This window comes from Triturus cristatus, chromosome 3_2 (genome assembly GCF_964204655.1).
Source record: "Triturus cristatus chromosome 3_2, aTriCri1.1, whole genome shotgun sequence".
Classification (NCBI taxonomy): Eukaryota; Metazoa; Chordata; class Amphibia; order Caudata; family Salamandridae; genus Triturus; species Triturus cristatus.
In genome coordinates, this window is record NC_140584.1 from 647,245,496 (window position 1) to 647,267,847 (window position 22,352).

At 43.6% G+C, this 22,352-nt stretch overlaps 1 protein-coding gene across 1 annotated transcript in view; it reads left to right on the forward strand.

Annotated features, from left to right (window-relative positions):
* Positions 1 to 22,352, forward strand: part of ACADL (acyl-CoA dehydrogenase long chain) — a 650,248-nt gene that overhangs the window by 193,015 nt on the left and 434,881 nt on the right. The window contains exons 5-6 of the mRNA XM_085648595.1: positions 6,347 to 6,413; positions 14,507 to 14,671. Coding sequence (XP_085504721.1) covers positions 6,347 to 6,413; positions 14,507 to 14,671 — 232 coding nt within the window. The remainder of the gene's footprint in view (positions 1 to 6,346; positions 6,414 to 14,506; positions 14,672 to 22,352) is intronic.

Genomic DNA, 22,352 nt, shown 5'->3' on the forward strand with positions numbered 1-22,352 from the left:
ATTCACACAGAAAGAGGGCTGATGACATTGTGCAGGAGGAAAAGTTAATCTTAAATACCAGCATTGGGTGCGCTTTGGGCACAGCGAAAATGGCCTTGAGACAAATCAACACAAACATCCTCCTGCATCATCATGCTTTGCTCAGTATTTCTGACTTGAAGTCAGACATTTTACAGTATCTCATAGGCCTAACCTTTGGCCAATACCTATTCGGACCTCAAATTGTTGCAATGTTACAACAAAAAAGGACAAAAGACCCAGCAAAAGCTATGGGTGTCGTCCAACATCAATAGCAAAAAACAGCTTTTTGATGGACGTAATCCAGCTCAGCACCTAAAGCTGGGGATGGCACTCTGAGGCAACAGTACCAGCCACAGTAGTCATTTCAGACAAGGCAGCAGTAGTTCAGGGTTAATACTTCTGCTGGGATTTCTGTGGCTTGAGGTGTCCAAGGAAGACGCATCTCTGCTGCCCAACAGTGACCTGCACCACATCTACCCTGGCCATCCAGTAACTGTGAAGGGATGACTGAGATTGTACCTTCCTCCAATGGGAGGCTTTAACCTCTGATTAGAGGGTGCATTGCCCAAAGCTATTGCCTAGAATTTCACATCACCCCTCCAAAATACCGGCTCCTACAAAATCAGCACGGACATCCTGCAAACTCTTGTTAGCAGTAGTCCAGAACTGATACAAGCGCTCTTTTTCAAGCACACATTAGAAATAGTGGCAGTACACCAACATGGATAAAGGGACGTCTACTTTCTAATTCCTGAAAAGTAAAAAGCTATGTACCAAATCCTTTCCGCTAAGTCGCCTCTAGCCATTCCAAAAGACCGCCTGGCAGGATGACTTTCCAATTCGGGGGCATTCAATCTTTAGAACACCTCGTTGGCACTGAGGGTCTCTAGTTGGCAGAGGTTTGCACCTTTGCCCAAGTAGGGACCTTTGCTTCTAGTTAGGGTAAGGGAGATACACACTCTGGATAACCCCTGCCCATCCCCTTGGTAGTTTGGCACAAGCAGATTGGCTTATCCCAAAGGCAAAGTGTAAAGTATTTGTACTCAAAACACACAGTAATCTAGTGAAAAGACAACAAATGGACACCACACCAGTTTAGAAAACTAAAGTATCTTTGTCTAAACTCAACAAGACCAAAATGACAAAAATCCATCATACATGTAGTAAAATAGCACTTGAAAACTGTTATTTCCAAAATAAGGCTTGTAGAAAACAAATAGCTTCACCTGGGGCTATTACGACGTCATGACGGTATTAAACACAAAGTACAGCGCGGACAGCGAAGTGCCCAGCATTGGGCACGGAGTCACACGGACCCCCAAACAAACAGTAACTTGGAAAACAAATTCTATGACGATGCTTGGTGTCGTGGAGGGGAGGCGTCGATCCCGAGGTCGAGGCTGGATGCTTTGGGGGAGGCGAGGCGTTGTGTCCACGAGGAGGCAAAGTGTTGAATGAAGGATGAAGCGATGCTAAGTCGGGGAGTTTGTGGAATCACCCTCAACGGTTGTCATCAGCGTGATAACTGTATGCAGGCGGTGGCGGTGACTGAGTCAGTGCGAGCACTGGCGTGGGGAAGGCCAATCACTGTAGCTGAGATTGTTTTTCCTGCTTCTCTTAGGTTACTTCCAGCTCCCACCAGCAACAATAACCTCCAGAGGCCTGAAACTGTAATAGGCACCTCCTGGCAAGTCAGAACTCCCAGCAGTGGAGTTCACAGGTGCTGGTGGTGAAGTCTTTGTGTCCCTGAGACTTCAGTACAGGAGGCCGGCACACACAAGCCCTTGGAAAATCTTATTAAAGTAGGTTTCTCAGCAGCAAAGTTCCCCAATCTTTGTCATTTCCTTGGCAGAAGCAGCAACTGCAGGCCAACCCCACAACACACAGCAAAGGGGCTGTCCTCCTCCTCACAGCTCTCCAGTTCTTCTCCTTGGAAAAGGTTCCACTTGAGGCTGGGAATTGATCTAAAGTTCTGTGGTTTAAGGTCAACCATATATACCCCATTGTGTCTTTTTTCTTCTTTGTGTCAGGGTCTCTGAGCCCAGTCCAAACCAGTTCTGTCCTCACTGGTGCAGTATGACCACAGTGGGTGGAGGCAGCATTGTGCAAGGGAGACTGGTCCTATTTAGGTGCTAGGAAACCTCCTCTTACTACTCTAAATGCAGCCAAGGCCTATTCTGCTCAGCTCTGGGTCTTCCAGGAAGAGCCAGGCACACCTCAAACCCCCCCACCCATCAGTGGCTGTCTACAATGAATGCATATCCCCAGCCCCTGTCACTCCAAAACCAGTCATTCAGTCCACAGATAGGCAGAGGCACATATAATTGTTAAACCAGTAAAATGGCTACTGTCTAAAAACATATTCACTAAAAGATGTGTTATTAAATTCTGAGTTCAAAGAGCCTAAACTTTATTCCTCCATATTGTCCCAATGGGAAGTTATACTTGTAAGATGTTACAAACTATCTCCCATTTTAGCTTATGGGGCAGATAGCCTTTCAATAGTGAAAAACGAAATTCACTCACTATCAGGACATGTCACACTCACCAGCACATGTCCTACCCTCACATACACAGTACCTTGCCCATAGGGGTACCGTAGGCCTACCTGAGGGGGTGCCTTATATGTAAGAAAAGAGAAGGTTAGGGCCTGGCAAGTGGGTGCACTTGCTAGGTCGACATGGCCGTTTTAAAACTGAGTGCAGACACTGCATTTGCAGGTCTGGTATACTTTTTCAGGGCTACTCATGTGGGTGGCACAATCAGTGCTGCAGGCCCACTAGTAGCATTTGATTTACTGGCCCTGGCACTCTCACTGCACTTTACTGGGGGCTTGCCAGTAAATCAAATATGCTAATCATGGATAACCAATCACAAGAGGAACAGCTAAAGCCGGAGACATCCAGTTTTACGAAATGGGTACTGGTAACATCCTCAATATCTAATTTCAGAAAATGGCATGTACACTACATGTATTTAATCCCTAGATATTTTGCCCAACAATATTATGGCAAGACGATATTTTTGACATACATTCCCTAGAGATGTGAATGATTCGATCTTAGTTCTTTAACTTTTGGCGCCTATAGTTTTGCTCTTCACATTATAGATTCAAGCATATCAGTACAAAAGTGAAAGAAAAAAGGACAGAATGAACCACACATGTATGACATGTGACCAGTATACCCACCAACCCTAAGTACTGAGAAAACAGCCATTGAGCTGCAGGGCATGCAATACCGGTGTGGCGACAGCCGGTAGTGGAATCCAGGCAACTCCTAACACAGACCAAGATAACAACCACTCTGTGATCTACAATAACCCAGTCTGCGTCCAGTCGATTTAAGAAGACTCCTAACCGCACTTATTGAAAAAGAATTCTCTTACATACATCAGTGACTAAGATACTCTTCCTGGAAGCAGTTAAAGAACCACAAATCCACCACTGATGTCCCAGATTTGCACGGCAATTCAGATCACGGTCTGTGGTGAAATCATCAAATAAGGGGTTGCAAGTTACTCAAACTCTGTTTGCGATGCAAGTGCCGTATTAATGGCAGATTGTAAACTATACAAATGACTTCATCGTTAAAAAACCTTCAGTGCCACTGAATAAATGCGTGTGGACTTATAGTTTCAAAAACCTCCTTTCATTGACCCCAAAGCCTGCTTTTTTTCAAAACTTTTTTGAATAAAGCAAGGATACTAACTGCTTGTTTTAGAAACTGCAATATATTTTTAAAAGTTAAGCCTCCCAGATACAAATGTAGTATACAGTGAAGCACTTGACTTACTTATCATGGAGGTTTGTCCATAGCTGTCTAATCAAGCAATAAAAACAATAGTAAAGTAGAATACGCAAAACTCCAACAACCTACCTCGCGTCCTTCAAACCTGCTCCAACACTTGTTAAACAAATGTCATTGTTATTCCAAAACAATTAGATGTAAGAAATAAAACATACTGAATTCAACACCCCAAATTCATTGTCATTATTTAACCACAGCCTGGTTAAGAACAAGACCACAATAACTAAATCTGCAGAGCAGACCTTAATACTTAAATGCTTTTCATTCGAGTAAGGTGAAAACATCTGGTCTTGTAAATTAGTCGTAGAAAGGCTTCCATGTTCTAGTTTAAGATTGAAATACCTGAGCACCAGTACTTGTAAACAGCTTGTGATCAGGGGCTAACGCAAATAATCCTGTTAAAGTAGGTGCTGTTGAAGTGTAAGATATGTGATTCTCCTCCCTTGGAAGCAAACTTGTGGCACACAAATACAACTCACCACATTATTCAACTGGGTTGCAGCATTTGAAAACAAGATGTCTGGCGCAGTTTTGACGCATATTAATTGTGCGTTCTAAAGGAGTACCAGCCATTTTAAATGCTGCTCTCGGGAGATGATGTGGTGTTTAGGCTAGAGCGGTTGACTTTGGCACTACGGCTAGAGCAGTTCCTGTATGTGCGGGAGGCTCAACACCCTCTGTGGGTAAATATGAAACTGGTGTTTAAGGGCTCCAATACCTTGTGGTTAAGTTTGCACTGTGATATATTTATTTTTTTAAATCACAAATACGTGACCACGGGAAAGCCGTGCTGGGTGGATGAGGAGGCGCAGTAGCTCCCGTTCTGTAAATGCGTTGGGGAATTGAAGTGCCATCAGCTGAGCGTGTTTAGATGGAAACGCATAACATCCAGAGCTAAAAGCACACGAAGGAGATGCCAGGAATCCGACTCGAGCAGGAAACGCTGTGACGGGCGGGAGGTGGTGGGGGACAGCACCGCGAGCTGATCTATGTAACATGGTCCGTCTCCATGGCGGAGACAAAGAGCCAAAAGAGTGGACAAAAATAACAGAGGGACCATAGAAAAGCAAGATTTTACAAGGGGCACTACAGGAAAATAATTAAAAGTGAGGGGTGTGCCCAAAGCACATACAGTGAATACAGCATGTCTCTAAGACAGCGCATGTGTGCTGCCTAGGCTTGACCTAAAAATTGGCACTTTCGTACAGTAGGCAGTATCTTTCACTTCTTGCATTGTTAAAACACAATTCCAACAGTTTAGTGCCACCTCCATTCTTTGTGCAGTCCAGGAATTATGTTCCTCCCAACTTCAAATGACCACAGCCTGTAGCTCATTTAAGTGACCGTTAGATTTTGATCTACATTGGGCGCACTGGTTGCACCATCATGAGGTAAAAAAGAAGAGATCATTTTGGGAATGAGGTTAGGCCTTTACAGGGTCTCTCGGGAAAACATGAATCGCTTTCACATAATTGTTCACACTGGCATTCCGTCATAGTAGGCCCTTATGGCTTCTCACAGGTGGGCTTCTCTTCCTAATTACCATACTGAGCTCCCTAAGCGTTCATTAGTTTGAGTGGCTGTTCTAATGGAACGCCTTGCCTGCCCTATAGGAAAGAGGTCTACAATCATGGGAAATAATTTGTGCACCTGTGGCTCATTAGAAGGACGGCTATCTTCCCTCACCACTAATGAAGGTGACTTATCTTAATGCAGGGGCTGCCATGATTCTCAGTCTGAGACTTTCTAGCTCATGGCCATGCCTGCATGCAGAATCTCAATGGAGCAACATCCAGTCTAGCTGGAGGTAGATAACTGTCCATGTGCAAACCTACCCAGGCTTGGTGGCTCTTTGGTGAGTATCAAATGTTGCCAGCTTACTATTACCTTGTGGCATCCATATAGCGGTTTCCAGTCCATGAATGCGTTGGAGGCCCAGACAACCCAGAGCACCATTCTTTAGTGTCCTTCTCTAGAACTGCCTCAGGTCCAACCTTGTTTGGGGCATCTGTCTGTTAGTTTTTGGAGTGAGTGGGGAAGTAGAATCACACCAGTCAAAGAAGCAACTATTTCATAGGAAAAAGTCACAGGAACAGATACAGAGACTTGTCCTACGTGATTAATATGTGATATCCACATGTGGTATCTTTGTAAGAACAACATAAATAATGTTCTTGAACTCTTGGCTTTTGCCAAACAATTTGTCCTTATTAAGTCTTGATTATAATGCCCTATAATAATGCCATAAACATAAATAAATAATTGTGTGCTTCTTATGTAGTCCTACTGGTGGAGAGAAAGCAATAAAGTAATGGTGTCTGTGGGTTTAAAATAATGGCATCATGAGCAAGGATTTCCAGGGAGACCGTAAATTAGGTTTTGGTGGGTAATTGCACTGATTTGGTGGCTGGTTAGTGGGGTTGGAGTCAATGGGATTTGGCATGTGTTTTCTGAAAATTAGTGATATGTTGTCTTTTAAATATATCATTTTCTTCCTATTTTGTTACGCATCCCAGTGATTTGCAGGGAGTTCGCACAAATGCAAAAAAAGATGGAAGTGACTGGATTCTAAATGGGAGCAAGGTAGGTCTGATGATGTCCTTGTGTTTTGCTGGTCTGATGTCCTTGTGTTTTGCTGGTGCCAATTTAAGGATGGGGAACTAGACCACAAGTTACTCCGAAGAGATATTGCTTTGTAAGATCATTTACTTGGTTAGTATGTGTGCTGCAGAGATTTATGTCGACCTAGAATAGTGTTCAATTCTATTCTATGCGCATTTTGCAGTACGAGTAGTAGTAGTGTTAATGTTCTTTAAGTGAACTGGTTGGATTAACTCGGCTGCTCATAATGATTTGTGAAGAGAAAGCCTCCGCTTGGGAGGTGGTGTCCCACTGACATAAAGCCTTGTAGTCTTCCTGAACCTAACAGCACCAGTTCAAATTATGGAAGATGGATTCTGCCTCCGATTTTCCAAGCTTGATAAACGGAGTATCAACGAATTGGGTATAGCTTTTAGGTGCTACAATATAATTCAGTTTGTTGTCTGGTCTGTGTTGTACTAATTTATTTGAATCTTGTATTTGGAAAAGGTCATTGCATACACCTAACTCTATATGTTTAGATGTGAAACGACTGGTTTTGTTTCATAAGGATTTGTTTTCATATTATTGGAAAAAAGATAGAAGACTGTTGCTCACTATAGCTAGCAACACAGCAGAGAGCATGTTGTGAGCATTAATTGATCATCTGTTTCCTCATCCCATTCACTGTTTATTGTATGTTTTTCTACATGTTGATGTCGTTTTTGTTTGATAATAATCTAAACTAAGTATACCAGTGTGGGGGTAGCATATCGAAAACCTCAAGTAAAGTTCAGTTACTTTGACACATTTCTTATCATTTCAAGGCCATTCCGGTCTCCATCAAATTAAGATTATACGTTCCTTTATTTGTACATTATAAATGTTGGACTTAGATCACACTTTGTAACTGAACATTCAAAGCTATTGCGTTTTGCTATATCCCCATTCTATTCTACGGTGTTTAAATTGTTTCAGGAGACAACCAAGATTTGATTCTGCGTGTTCAATACTTTAAAAATATAGAGATCAAACAACACTCACATAGCTGGGAAGGAGTGTTGATCCTGGAAATTAACCCAGGGAATGATAGTTGTGTAGGGTAAGCAGACCGCATATAACTTCTTGTGTGTTATGTGGTAATTCTCTTGAAAAAATGATTTGTGTTTAGCTTCTTCCTGAAATACAGGAGGGTCTGAGCAGTTCTGATGTCAGTGTTGATGCTGGTCCATATCCTGAATACGGTAAAGGAGAAGGCTTGTCTTTAAGCATTGCTTCCATCCAGGTGGGAGAGGACCAGAAGTGCACTCTGAAATTGTCTTCCAGGAGCAGGGTTATTTTCTGGAGTGAGCGCTACTACCATGTTGTCTCCCTCAAGCCAAGGAAGGTCCTTTGGCTTGTCTTCATCATGAATATCAATGTTGCTAGACAGATTGAATGGTAGACACACAGATAAATATTCAGCTATTTCACTGATATCTGTGAGTGGACATGTGAGAGAGAGAGAATGTGCGAGCGTGTTCAGGCTGATGGGATGTAGCAATGGCTGAGTCTTAAAATACTTGAAATTCACATGTTAAGGTCTAACCTTATCCTTAGCTCTCGCCCACTGTCTTCACTCACATTAACTCCCACCCTGCCACATACATCTTTCCAAATCAAACAGGTTTTCACCCATACAATGCCAAACTGTGTAATATCCAATATCACAAATTGAATTTATTAGTAAAACACATTGCTATCCATATATTCAAGTACAAAAATGTTTAAAACATATAACATATACATGTTAATGTTCATGCTCAAGTCTATCCACTGGTATCTCTAAATAAAGATGTAATTACATGCAATGTCCTGCTTCAAAGAAACTGTTAGTTTGAGGCATTTGAGCTGTAGATCACATGCTTTGCATACTCCGGCCATATAGTGTTGGTTCCGGATGTTTGCAATTTGTTTTTCTTCGAAGAAGTCTATCCGGTCACAAGGTAGGTGACTCTTCCTTTCAGTGATAGTGTGCATGTGCATCAACTCAATTGTTAGATTGTTTTTTCCCACCATCGGGTTCTGAAGTGTATTACTGTGCCCTGGTTCGAAACCGCTCATCGGGTTCCCCTCAGTGAGCAATCTACTCTACCCTCGATGGTATTGTTTTCCTACACATATCTCACTTCTCCGCGTATCGTATTAGTCAACAAAACTTCTATTTCGATCGGAAAACTCGTGGAAGGACATCGGGCCTCATCGCGTCAACCACCTCGCAGTCGATGGAACGGACTCTATTTAAATTCTGTCCTCGGTGCCATGCGATTCACCCTTGCACCGACTCACAAGTTGCACCTTGTGCTTATCTCTGGAGCACAACGAACAGAGCTGTTACGCATGCAAATCTTTCAGTTCGAATGCAGAGCCAAAACATTGAATCCATGCCAGACCTCTTCGGAGAAGGTTCCAAGCAAGAAGATTACGACGCGTACCACCTGTATCTATTTCAGAATCGGACTTTGACATGGAAGAACACGTGCCGCAAGGTCAACGTATCGTGAGTACCGAACACCCCTCGCCCCAAATACATATCCAGCCCAAGCAAAAAGCTCCGGTCTCACCTCTGCCTTTGGGCCACGGTCGGCACTGAGACGATGTTTCCAATGCCCCGCCTTCCGGGTTGGCACTGAAACATGCACCAAAGCCATCCAGCTCGGGATCGAGTTGACTAAAGTCGGGCACCGAGCCAAATCCTTAGGGCTCAAAACCCAAAACCGTTTCGGAGCCAAAACATTTGACGCCATAGCCAAAACCGGCTTCTGAACTTAAACCTTGGGCACCGAAAATTCATCTGACCCCGGCACTGTAAACTTCGGACCTGAAACAGAAAGAAGCTCCTCTGCAGCAGCAGGACCCCTGTTTTGACGTCCTACCCCGAAATCGGGCCCCAAATAGAAAGAACTCTATATTAATCTTCAGACAGGACATCTTTCTCCCAAATTGCCTCAGAAACGTAAACCAGAGTCAGAGGACACTTATCATGTTCCTTTAAAGAGGAAGCATGTTGGTACTAACCCCTCTCCTCCTCCATCACATCCACAGTTACATCACTTAGTAATTACACCAAGTAACTCTCCTCAACAACTTGATGATGAGGATGATGGGAATGGTGGTGATGATCCTTTACCAGCAGATCCCTGGAAAGACTATAACACTGACTCACCCACAGATAATGACCCAGATCTTTGCCCTACAAAGCCTTCCTCACCTGACGACAATGTGGGGTACATAGAATTACTATCTAGAGCTGCAGAGTATCATGGGGTACAATTACATAAATAATAGACGAGGACTTTCTATTTGAAACCCTTAGTAGCTCACAAAGGTCCACTCACACTCTCCCTATGCTCAAAGGCATGATAAGGCATGCAGACGATATATTCAAAGACTGTTTGTGCTTGCATTCTCACCCCCAGGATAGACAAATGGACAAGCCTGCCCCATCAGATCCAGTTTTTATGAAAGGGCAATTACCACTGGACTCTTTAGTAGTCTCTATTGCCCGTAAACGGGCCAATTCACAAACTTCAGGGGATGACCCCCTCCAGACAAAGAGTCCAAACTGATATACGCCGCCGGTAAAAGGGTAGCCACCCAAGCAGCAAATCACTGGTGTATTGCCAACACACAGGCCCTTCTAGCCAGGTATGATAGGGTACAGTGGGACGAGATGGAGCAATTGTTCCAATTTCTACCAGATGCGCATAAGGGTAAAGCTCAAGACCAAGTCCAAGAAGGAGAGCTCATCTCAAATTCATCAATTAGGTGTGCTTTAGATGTTTCTGACACTGCAGCTAGAGCAATCAATACTAGTATTATTAAGGAGGCGGCATGCATGGTTGAGGATCTCTGGATTTAAACCAGAAGTCTAGCAATCCGTTTTGAATACACTATTCGATAACCAGCATCTCTTTGAATTCTGTAGTAGAAACGTCCTTAGAAAAGATGAAAAAAGATATGGAAGTGCCAAAATCTATGGGAGCCCTACAGTCTCCTTCTAATTGTGGCTCCTTCTATCAGGGGTGGGTGGGGGGGGGGGGTCCAAGGCCATCTCTTCAGACACTACTGCTGCACCCTTCAACGGCAACAATCAATACTCCTCCTCGAGAGGCTTCTTTAGAGGAGGGTACAGAGGTAGCAATGGCAAGGGTAGAGGTTCTACAACATGTACCTCCCCTTCCCCTAACAAACAGTGACTTGCCTATGCTTCCCCCTGATCATTTAACACCTGTCAGGGGACGTCTTTTACAATTCCTTCCTATCTGGCAATCGATAACTACTGACAAATGGGTTCTAGGAATTATCCAACATGGTTATTGCCTGTAACTTACCAACAGTCCTCCAAACATTCCACCACATTCTTACAAAATGTCACCAGAACATGTACATCTACTTCAGCAAGAGGTCCAGTCTCTCCTCTCCAAAGGAGCCATAGAACCTGTGCCATTACAATATCAGGGATCAGGTGTATACTCCCTGTACTTTCTCATCCCCAAAAAGGACGGCTCCCTGAGACCCATTCTAGATCTCCGAGAACTAAACCTTTGCATACTGTCAGAGCATTTTCACATGGTAACACTTCAACAAGTGCTCCCACTTTTACAACAGAGCGGTTTTATGTCTACTCTAGATTTTTCCACATTCCAATTCATCCCGCTCACCACAAATACCTCAGATCCATGATAGCGGGTCAACCTTACCAATTCAAAGTACTCCCGTTTGGAGTCACCACTACTCCCAGGGTATTTACCAAATGTCTGGCAGTAGTCGCAGCACATTTAAGAAGACAGCACATCTATGTCTTCCCATACCTCGACGACTGGCTTATCCAAGCCAGCAATTGCCAAATGTCTCCAACACACTCAAACCACTTTTCACTTACTTCACCAAATAGGGTTTACAGTAAAAGTCTCATCTACAGCCTTCCAACACACAAACTTATCTGGGAACCACAATAGACACTCAAAAAGCTCTAGCATCTCCCAGTGCAGCCAGGATTCACAATATTTAGTTCATTCTCACCCAATTTCAGCCCAACCAGTTATTACCAGCGAAAGTGTTCATGCAACTGCTAGGAATGATGGTGTCTTGCATTTTAATTGTTCCCCACGCAAGACTTCACATGCGTCCCCTTCAAGAATGCTTAGCAATTTAGTGGAACCAATCGCAAGGTCAGTTGACCAATCTAGTGTTGGTAGAGGACAGCACCCATCACTCTCTGCAATGGTGGAACCTACAAAGTGTATCCAAAGGGCGGCCCATTCTCGACCCTGTTCCACAGACAGTGCTAACAGCAGACGCATCGTTCACTGGTTGGGGCGCTCACCTGCAAACTCACACAATCCAGGGACTTTGGATTCTAAAACACAAGAGCTACTAGCAGTGTTTCTAGCGCTCAAAGCCTTTCAAACTCACCTAATAGGCAAAACTGTCCTAGTCCGCACAGACAACATGACAGCTATGTATTATATACAAAAACAGGGGGGGGTGGACACACTCTTTCCAACTGTCACGCCTAGAATAAGCCATTTGGAAATGGGCCATGCATCACAAAATCTATCTCCTAGCAGACCATCTTCCAGTAGTAAACAATCAAATTGCAGACATTCTCAGCAGACAGAGACAGCAAATCAACGAGTGGGAACTTAATCCCCGGAATCTTCTTCCCTACTTTCAGGAATAAGGGTTTCCTCAAATAGACCTGTTCGCCACAGCTCAAAACACAAAATGCCCAGGCGTCGCCTCCAGTTTCCTACACCCGCTCTCCAAAGGCATTGCCCTATGGCTGAATTGGTCAGGGATATTTGCCTACGCTTTTCTGCCTCTCCCACTCATTCCGTTAGTAGTTTGGAAGCTCAGACAATCATCCCTCAAACTCATTCTCAAAGCTCCCACATGAGCACGTCAAACTTGGTTCACCACCCTGCTAGAGCTCTAAATAGTTCCACACCAATAGCTGCATCTCAACTCCAGTATCATCACTCAGAGCCATGGAGGAATCGGGCATCCAAATTCCAAGGAGCTAAACCTTGCGATTTGGCTCCTGAAGTCATAGAGTTTGGTTATTTACAATTACCGCCAGACTATATGAATGTCCTGAAAGAAGCTAGGAAACCTATTACTAGAGCATTGTTATGCAGCAAAGTGGAAAAGATTTGTTATATAGTGTAACAATAACAATATCAATCCCTTTGAGGCCTCAGTGCAAAACATCATCTGTTATCTTTTTCACTGGCAGCAATCTGGATTGGCCTACACATCCATTCGATTGCATTTAGCAGCAGTAGCTGCATACTTACAAAACAGACAACAGGGTACCAGTGTTTAAAGCTTTTATGGAAGGACTAAAAAGAGTAATACCACCAAGAGCTCCACCTGCTCCAGTATGGAACTTGAACATAGTCCTTACCAGGCTAATGGGTCCACATTTTGAACCAATGCACAAGTGTCAACTAAAATTTCTCTCATGGAAAATTGCTTTTCTTATCACAATCACTTCTTTAAGGAGCGTTTGTGAACTCCAGGCACTAACTATACAGGAGCCTTTCTTGCAACTTGACAAAGTAGTTCTTCGAACCAATCCCACATTTCTTCCGCTTTTCACATCAATCAATCTGTTGAGTTACCAGTGTTCTTTCCTCAACCTGATTCTGTAGCGGAACGAGCTCTACATACATTAGATGTTAGAAGAGGTCTACTATAGTATGTGGAAAGAACAACAGATTTTCGTAAAACAAAACAACTATTTGTTGATTTTTCGCCACCACACAAAGGCAATCCCATTTCTAAATCAGGTATTGCAAGATGGATTGTGAAATGTATCCAAGCATGTTATGTGAAAGCGAAAAGAATTTTGACAGTACCCCCTAGAGTGCATTCTACCTGCAAAATAGGGGCTACTATGGCCTTCGTAGGGAATATTCCCTTAGCTGACATCTGTAAGGCAGCAACATGATCTACACCGCACACATTCACCAAACACTATTGTGTAGATGTGTTAGCGAGGCAACAAGCTAATGTAGGTCATGCAGTACTTAAAGCGCTTTTTCAAACAGCTACAACAGCTACAGGTTAGCCACCGCTTTGGGAGTTACTGACGTATAGTCTATGTAAAGTATGTGATCTACAGCTCACATGCCTCAAACGGATAATGTTACTTACTCAGTAAGCATCTGTTCTTGGCATGTAGAGCAGTAGATTAACATGCACCCACCCGCCTCCCTGGGCACTAATACTTGTAGTTTTTTTCCTACTTTACATTCAAACACATGGACATCTCTATTCTACCTTTACTAACTCCATTCTCACTCTCTGTGGGAAAACAATCTAACAATGGAGTCAATGCCCATGCGCACTGTCACCGAAAGGAGGAGTCCCCTACCTCGTGACTGGAAAGACTTCTTAGAAGAAAAACAAATTGCACACATCCTGATCCAACACTAGATGGCGGGAGTATGCAAAGCATGTGAATCTGCAGCTCTACATGCCAACAACAGATGCTTGCTTGGTAAGTAACATTATCGTTGTCAGTTATATGAATTAATTATGTAGCTGTAATTATGGAACATTTTAGCTAGCGAACCCATAGCTAAACGGTGGCATGAAGATCTTAGTAAACCAAGATGGCATTCAACTGATGAGTTTGCGGTAGGCACTGATTGATACTAGCCTTCAGTTGCTGGGATAACAAGAGAGCAATATCAGAAAAGTGATTTGCTCTGCATTTGGTTAGACTGCTCCTACTCCAGAAACCCTTGTAGTTTGAACGCAACCACGCTTTGAAGATAACCGTAAAGTGACTGCTTTCATCTAAATAACAGATTCAAATATTTACCCTTTTGTTGTTTGTAGCCCAATTTCTTGTCTACATGTATTGGATACACAACCCATTGAGTTTACAGTGTGATGTAAAAGCTAGTAATAGATTACACGTGTTTTTAGCTGACACATCAAGCAAGTCTATAAATTGGTGGGTTTCACATTCTTTATCACAGAAACATCTATTTTATGGTATGATGCCCTTTTAAGTGCCTTCCTCTGATTCTTTCTTCAAGGTATTCATCACAAATGGCTGGATGAGTGACGTTGTGATTGTTGTTGCTGTGACGAACCGTGAAGCTCGGTCACCAGCACATGGGATCAGCCTGTTTCTGGTGGACAGTGGAATGAAAGGCTTTGTCAAGGGCCGAAAGCTGGAAAAGATCGGGCTGAAAGCCCAGGTGGGTTGAAAGGTCATATCTGTGAAACTCAAGAGTCAGTACATTTCAGTGGGTAGGAGCAATGTAATGGAGATGGCATAAATCTGTGTGTTTAATGATCAGGATTCACTCTTTTAAATAAAATGCAACCATAAATCACTGGAACTCCCAATTGTTTTTAATTTTATGCCAGCATAATGGTTAAAATCTGTTATTTCACAGTCCGCAATTCTTTCTCTAACTGCATTCTGGTTTATTCTTTTAAAATGTTAAGTCCTCATAGGGAATATTTAATGCTTCCGTTAGTGCTAACTGGCTACATTATCCTGCCCTTTACCATTTACTTTGAGACTGTTCAGTCTTGTAGTTTAAGAACCATGTCTAATCATGCTCTAAAAAGTAAAATATTTCCATATTCCAATAAATATAGAGCAGAAATTAAACAAAATCCTGGCAGTCACAGACAACATTTTTGTAAATGTAATCCTCAATAACCCTACTTAATTTCTAACTTACAACAGCTTTGCAAAATTGGCTCTGTTTATACTATACCAAAGTGAGGTATAGCGTGGACAGAGTCCAGTGGATCCCCAAAGGGTGGAAGAGGTAATGTTAGATAGCACCTCACTCTCTATTTGTGGTAGTGTGGTCGAGCAGTAAGGCAGTATCAGAGGACAGTGTTAAGCATTTGTTGTACATACTCAGTCAGCAAATGAATTCACACACTCAAAGACTGAACTTCAGACCAATTGTTTTTGTATCAAAAATATTCTTTTAGTTATTTTATTTCCTAGAACCAAGCAAGCCTGGCACAGGTAACTGACTAGTCCTTTGTAGTAAATATACAGATTGTAAACGTTTGGTTTACAATTGTAAATGTACTTTGATTTGATTACAGTAGTGTTACTGATAATGCAATGCTTTTCAGGATACAGTACATATACTTTGAATGGGACTTTCAGTAAGATTGCAGGTAAGTTACTTTTGGATTACTTTTCTTACTCAGAGTAGTATACCTGGATACTGCTCTGGGACAATGCCTGTAAACAGGTAGAGTAAAATCGCTTTTGTTAAACAGTACAACTTAAAAAAAATCTCTTTAGGTTTTCAAACTCCACACTTTAAAACTTTTCACAGAAAACAGTCAATGTTATCCTATGGAGGAAAATAGTGGTATCGGTTTTGAGGTAAGTATTTGGTAGTGGGAGTTGATGTTCTGGGGGTAGACTCGGGGGTCCCCCAGTGTCAATGATGCACTCTAGTTACACCCTCAGCGGCACTAGGGCCCAATCTTTTCCAATGGGGTATAGGGGGCCTCCGGTTGGTGGTTGCTGACAAGCAGGCCACTTGGTTGTGGGAGCAAAGCTCCTGGACTTTAGCTCAGGGCCAATGGGGAAACAAAGTAGCACCAAAGGTGCACCCTCAGCGCCACTTGGGCAGTCGGGTGCAGGGTGCTGTTTCGATGTCAGGCGCCCTGTTTTCAATGGGGAACCTCCGGTTTGCAAAGGCACTGCAGGCTTGGGGACGATGGTCTTCTGGGTGTGACCACCACTTCGAGAAGTAAGTTGGGAAGTTAGGGGTTGGTTAGACACCGTCGGTTTTGGCACCCAAGGCCGTGGGGCGTCGGGTGCAGGGGTGCCTTTTAGGGTTGGATCTTCTTACCAGCTCCTGGTCGCGGTTGGGGGGGGCCTTCCGAATTTAGGCTGCAGATGTCGGCTGGGGACTTGAGGCAGGTCAGGGGTCGCCAGATCTCAGGTCAGGATCGCCGGGGTGACCTCCTCGTGGTGTTTGCCAGGGTGACTTCCTCGTGGTGTTTGCCCACTCAAGTGCGGGCCGTGGACAGGAGGTGCAGAGTGGGGCAGATTTGCGGTGTCCAGCCGGAGCCAGAGGCTACAGATGAACAAATCCGGTGTTCACTGGAGACAAAGTCTTTGTAGTTGAAGGCAGGCAGGCAGGTCCTCTGGGGTTTTCGAGGTTGTTGGCTGCAGGACACACCGGGATTTCACAGGAGCAGGTTTGAGGTGGAGACAGGTCGGTAGGGCTGGGGAAAAGTCAGTCGGCGTCTTCCTCTAGTTAGCTGCTGCACAGCTGTTCGGTCCTTCTTCTCCTTGTAGTTTCTTCTTGTCTGAGGACGCAAGGTTCAGGGGTGCCCCTAAATACTAGATTTAGGGGCGTTACAGGTAGGTAAAAGGCAGGGACTAATGGGTCCCTTCCCTGGGGTGGGTACAACCCCTATTATGCCACCCTCGAATGGGAGGGGGGCATGAACCTGTCCCTGGTTTGCTGAGTCTCCCCATCTGCAAGATGGCGGGGACTGAGAGTTGTGCTTCATCTCGCCTCCCCCACCTGAGGGGTGGAGTTGGCAGAGGTGAGCACACCTCTCTTCCTCACTTGTTTTTCTCGCCGGTTCCTTTGAAGCCTCCCCTTCGTAAACCTTGCCCATCCTGGGGGAAGAGGCTTGGCACCTCGTCCCATGATGTGCATTGTTTCGGTCCCCAGAGAGCAGCAGGCTCTCGACCCAGGGGTCCAGAAACATGTTCGGGGGGGAAGGCAGCTGAAAGCAGCCACTCAGCCTGGACTCTAGTGGTAGATTGGTTTTTTCAGGGGGCATCTCTAAGATGCCCTCTGTTTGCATTTTTCATTCAATCCCACACTGGCATCAGTGTGAGTTTAATGTGCTGAGAAGTTTGATACCAAATTTCTCAGTTTTCATTGTAGCCATTATGGTGCTGTGGAGTTCGTAATGACAAACTCCCAGCACCATATACTCGTAATGGCAGCACTGCACTTACAATTTCTAAGAATGGACTTAGGCACTGTAGGGGTACAGGGCTCATTCACCTGTACCCTCACCACTGGTATAGTGCACCTAGCTGTGTACCATGTCGACTTTTCACTTTGTTCTGCACCAAAACATGCAGTCTGCAAAGGTAGTGGGTGAGTGTAAGGGTATAGGACCTCTAAGGGTGGCACAATAAATGCTGCTGCCCTTAGAGGCCTTCTTCTCTGGTCACAGTGCCCTGGGTACCTGTGCTACCATTTACCAGGGAATGACCTGTGGCCTTGGGTTTAGGCTTCAATGCAGTTTTAGGGAAAAGCATAGGCCCTGAGGACCTGATTAGCAGGAGTCCAGGGCACACTCAGTCAAAGTACATCAGCAATTCAGCAAAAAGTGGGGGCAACCATGCAGAAAGAGGGCACTTTCTCAGAAACAGCCATGTTTCAAGTCTAGATTGGAAAAAGGAGTAGGATGAGAATCATGATGACAGTTCAAACCTACGCTTGCATATTCATCAGCATCAGCACAGATGATCACCAACTCTCAATTACATCAGATTTCAACTCACTATATACTGGATCTCAAGAAGGATCCCTGAGCTGCCGTCGAATAGTAGCATGAAAAGCCATTATTATTGTTCCCTCAAAGAATCACCGTAGTCGTCTGCTTTTTGTATGGTTGTAAAAACATGCAAGTCACCCCGTAGCCTACTAGAGTGGTAAGATATGGAAATAGCTGAATCCTCCATTAATGATTAATCATAGTCAGTTTATTCATTGGCCCTCTAAAGCCTTTCAATTTGTTTACTGCTACCTCCTCTTCTACCACATCTGTCTTCAGAAATGGTTGTTTCACCTTCTAAAGACACGAGAATACTCTAGTAAGAGGCTATACTGATTTTCCCTCATTGAACTTTCATATTCTGAACAATAATCTGCCATTTAGTGGCTAAGGTCTGGAATTTTTGTCAAACACAAATATTTTTTTACTTTTAAGGTGTCAGCCATGGGTCAAGTCTGTATTAATTTTTTTATAATTAATTTTATGTATGCAGTTTTATGTAGCATGAACATTACCTGATGGTGTCTGATTGCTTTACAAAAGAAGTAGTTAATTTCATTTGATTAATACATTTTATCAGCAACTTAAATAGAGTGTGCAGCGTAAACAAATACAAAGAGAACATTTTTTGTCAAGGGTAAGCAACAAAACGGCTCAGTTAAAAATCAAGTACCGCGGCAACCAAAAAGCCACATCCTAAAGATCAAAGAGGAGGGGTGATGAGATAAGGAGGAAGGCGTTAAGGAGAGAACAAGAGGAGTGACGTGGATCTGAATCGAGAGCAAGCCACTGCAGGAAGTGAAAGTGTAGATGAGTTGTACAAAAAGAGAGATTAATTGAACTATATCTAAAAAAAGAAAGTGAAAGTGAGCACAATTGCTTTGACTCGGTGGGAGCTGCATGTTAGCAGCTCCCTCTCTGTCAAAGCAGTGTCGGCTCCCGCAGGAGGCGGGGAGCCAGCAGGGACCACGAGGGCCTTGAGGCTCCCCCCACAGTCCCTAACAGAGTGGGTGCCCTGTGTGGGATCAGGGCACCCACAACCACAAGTGAGGCCGGACCCCGGGGGATGGGGTCCTTGGGGCTGAAGGGAGGTGGGGGGGCTCGGCCCCCATCCTTGAAGGTTAAAAAAAAAAAAAAAAGCACGCCCCCAGTGCCGAAATCACCCCCTTCCCCATTAAAAATCAGCCTGGCCCTGGGAATGTGGTCCCCGGGGCCATAATTGGCCCAGGAAAGTGGGGCCATACAGGTCATTCCCCAATAAATAAAAAGAAAAAACAAAAAATGTTAAGTAGACAGAGGCCACGCCTCCTTTCGCCAGCACTCTTTAAACTTCTCCTAGCACAGTGCCGGTTGGGGATGATGTCCCCATGGATGCTGAGGGTCCTTTTGGGCCAACAAGTTCTCCTGTTACCTTTAGTAAGTCCCACAGAGCACGTTTGCAGAGAGGTCTTCGGAGACCACGCCCCCTTTCTGCACCACTCTGCAAATGCGTCTATTGGCGGATGAAGTTCTCTTGATACTGAGGGTTCCTTGGGGCCCAGAAGCCCTCCTGTTATCTCTAGTAACTTAGAGCGCAGCAAAATTCCTGATAGCTGGTCGGAGACCCTGCCCCCTTTTTTACCAGTAAACTCGACTACTAGTTAAAAAATCATAGAAATTCACGTTAAATACCAAAGATTACAGGGACGTTATAGATAGGAAATGGAATTAAAACAAGCATAGGCAAAGCCAATAGGTCTCGCCCATGAGAGCTATTGGCTTTGGAAAGGTGTTATGCCCATACTGTAAAGCATCACAGGTGCTTTGCAGTGTGGCTAAAACTAAATTTAAAAAGTGCTACGATGCGGCCAGGGGTAATGCATTTTATTTTTTTTAAGTGCATTAGCACTGGATGCATCTTTTTATTTAAGTTTTTTTAGCCATGCTACACAGCAGCCACCTGCTGCTATACCGCATGGATACAAATCATTGCCGAAGCCAGCAATGCCTATGGGGTATAGCATGAACAAAAAGCAATGACGGATCCAACAGTTCCAAAGTCGAGACCTATTAGCTTTACTAACGCTAGTTAGATCTCGGTACAATTCCCCCATGATTGAACAAGTCATTTAATCTCCCTATGTGGAGAAGAAAAAAAAAGACAGTTGGCAAAAAAAAAAAATCCTAGTATTAAAAAAACAAAGAATACAAAAAAAAACAACTTCATTGCACCCATGTCCATGACTTACTGAATGTACATTTTGAAGCGGATAACATCTGTTGTCACAGTAAACATCCATGTCAAAGGAGAAAAGGGCTATGTGGCATTACAAGGTACTAGGTTCAACAAGGACGACGGAAAAAGAAAAAAAGAAAAGTAGTGCCTCAATCAGTGAAAGAACATTTATCAAGCTGAACCAATCAGGACTTGGTCCATGCTCCAGCCGAAAAAAGACTAAGTGAAGCCAACAGGCGCCAGCCAATTAGAATGCAACAAATAAGAGTGACAATGAAGCCAACTAATTTTAAGCAATGAACGGACAGCAGAAACCTTATTGTATAAAATCTTGCAAGTAAAAGTGCATGTGCTGTTGCAGTAAACCTAAAAAAAAAGCACTGGCTCAAGTGGGCGGACCCATTGCTCATGTTGAATGCTGTGGTGGGCGGGAATAAAACATGAGACAGTTGAACAGAACAACATATGAATATGGCTGCAAGAAAGTCTCAATATGCAAGTATAATTATATAACTACACAAACATTTTTTAGTACGATCAAAAGCTGTTGACTAATGCTAGACCTAAAATAGGATAAAACTCATAATTTACGGGAAGATTCTGTGCAGTTTACACCAAATGGAACCTAGACCACAATATTCATCCAAAAAATGCATTCCTCTCAATTTTTGTGTATTGGGGAGAAATTCAGTCATATAGGTTTTAAAGTTAAAGAGAAATTCGAGCTGTTGGAGTGAACTAGTTCGATTTTAAGAAGCAGTCAACCAAAAACAAAGATGCATAATGGCCCAAGTGATTGCAAACGTAGAAAATCTTACCAATAGATCTGGTCCGTGCAAATCAAAATGACTACCTCTTAATGACTCCACAGTCAGTAACATTCAAAATGTTAAGTATTGTTTCCAAAGAAATGCATTGTGTGGCATTGGAATCATTTTGATAGCAATGCACAGGTTTTTTTAAATTGCAAAATAGCTAAATAGTAATGTCGCATAATTGTCTTTCCTTGCTGCATAATTAGGTTCATTGCCATATTATTTGGTGCTTTGTTGGTGCATATGTTTAATGGCCTAGCAAGAGCTTGGCTGTCATAGCTGAAGGAAGGCCAGCTGCTGAGGCAAAGCCCAGAAGATGAGGAAAAACACAATCGTTGTTGCTAAGTAAACCTCAGTGCCCCGCACAGCGTGCTGCAGGTGGTGAGTTCCAACAGCAGACTTCTGCCAGTCATTCAAGCCCATCAACCAACAGCCACATTCAGCAATAACTTACACACACAGGGATATTTGAGCTATTGGAAATGCAGGATAAATTACAACAGGGCGATGTGCGGAAGGCTGAAAGGGCTGAGACAGCATCAGTCGCATCAAGTAGTCTACTCCAACCTTGCTGACCACTGTCCAGTGTGATTCACTTTTAAACAATTATATTGAACCAAATACAGTGTCATTTGAGCTCTTTAACTTCCATCAACAAGAAGTGTAAAGAGAACCCAGATTCTATAAGCGCTGTGGGACCATACAAATGAAGTCAATGTGCCATACTAAAGCACTCAACATAGCATTCCAAAGTGTGCCCAACAGTGCCACTTCGTGGTAAACCGGATTATGTGCATTACATATTTTGCTACCAGGTACAATCCACCATTGCACCGACATGGACTGGGTCTCATTCCCCAATAAGCACCTCAAACTAAGTTTATCTATAACCCAAATATGGAAAAGCGCCAATTCCATGGCCACCGAATGCAAAACTCATTCAATATCTGCAGCCCAGCACCGCCAAGTCATCAGTTCAATAGTACTTAGTAAATTAGATTATTGCAATAACCTGCTGATCTTACTGCAACCGACCATCTCTCCCCATGCTCCCAAATATCAGAGTATGCCCCACTCATTGGGTTCAGAAGTACCCTGAGAAGCCATCTGACGAGCCGTTAGCAAAAGAAGAATTAATGAAAGCACCTGAAGTGTAAACAGGCCCGTCCTGTCATCACACCTTGCCCAACTGTACTATTCGTGTTTTCCTTCTAGCATGTACCCACCCCCTCTTTGTCACAAAAAAGCTAATTTGCTGAAAACCTCACCTCTCTCCTTCTTCTCTATTCCATCACATCTAACATGATGTATACAACACCTGATCTTGTGTGG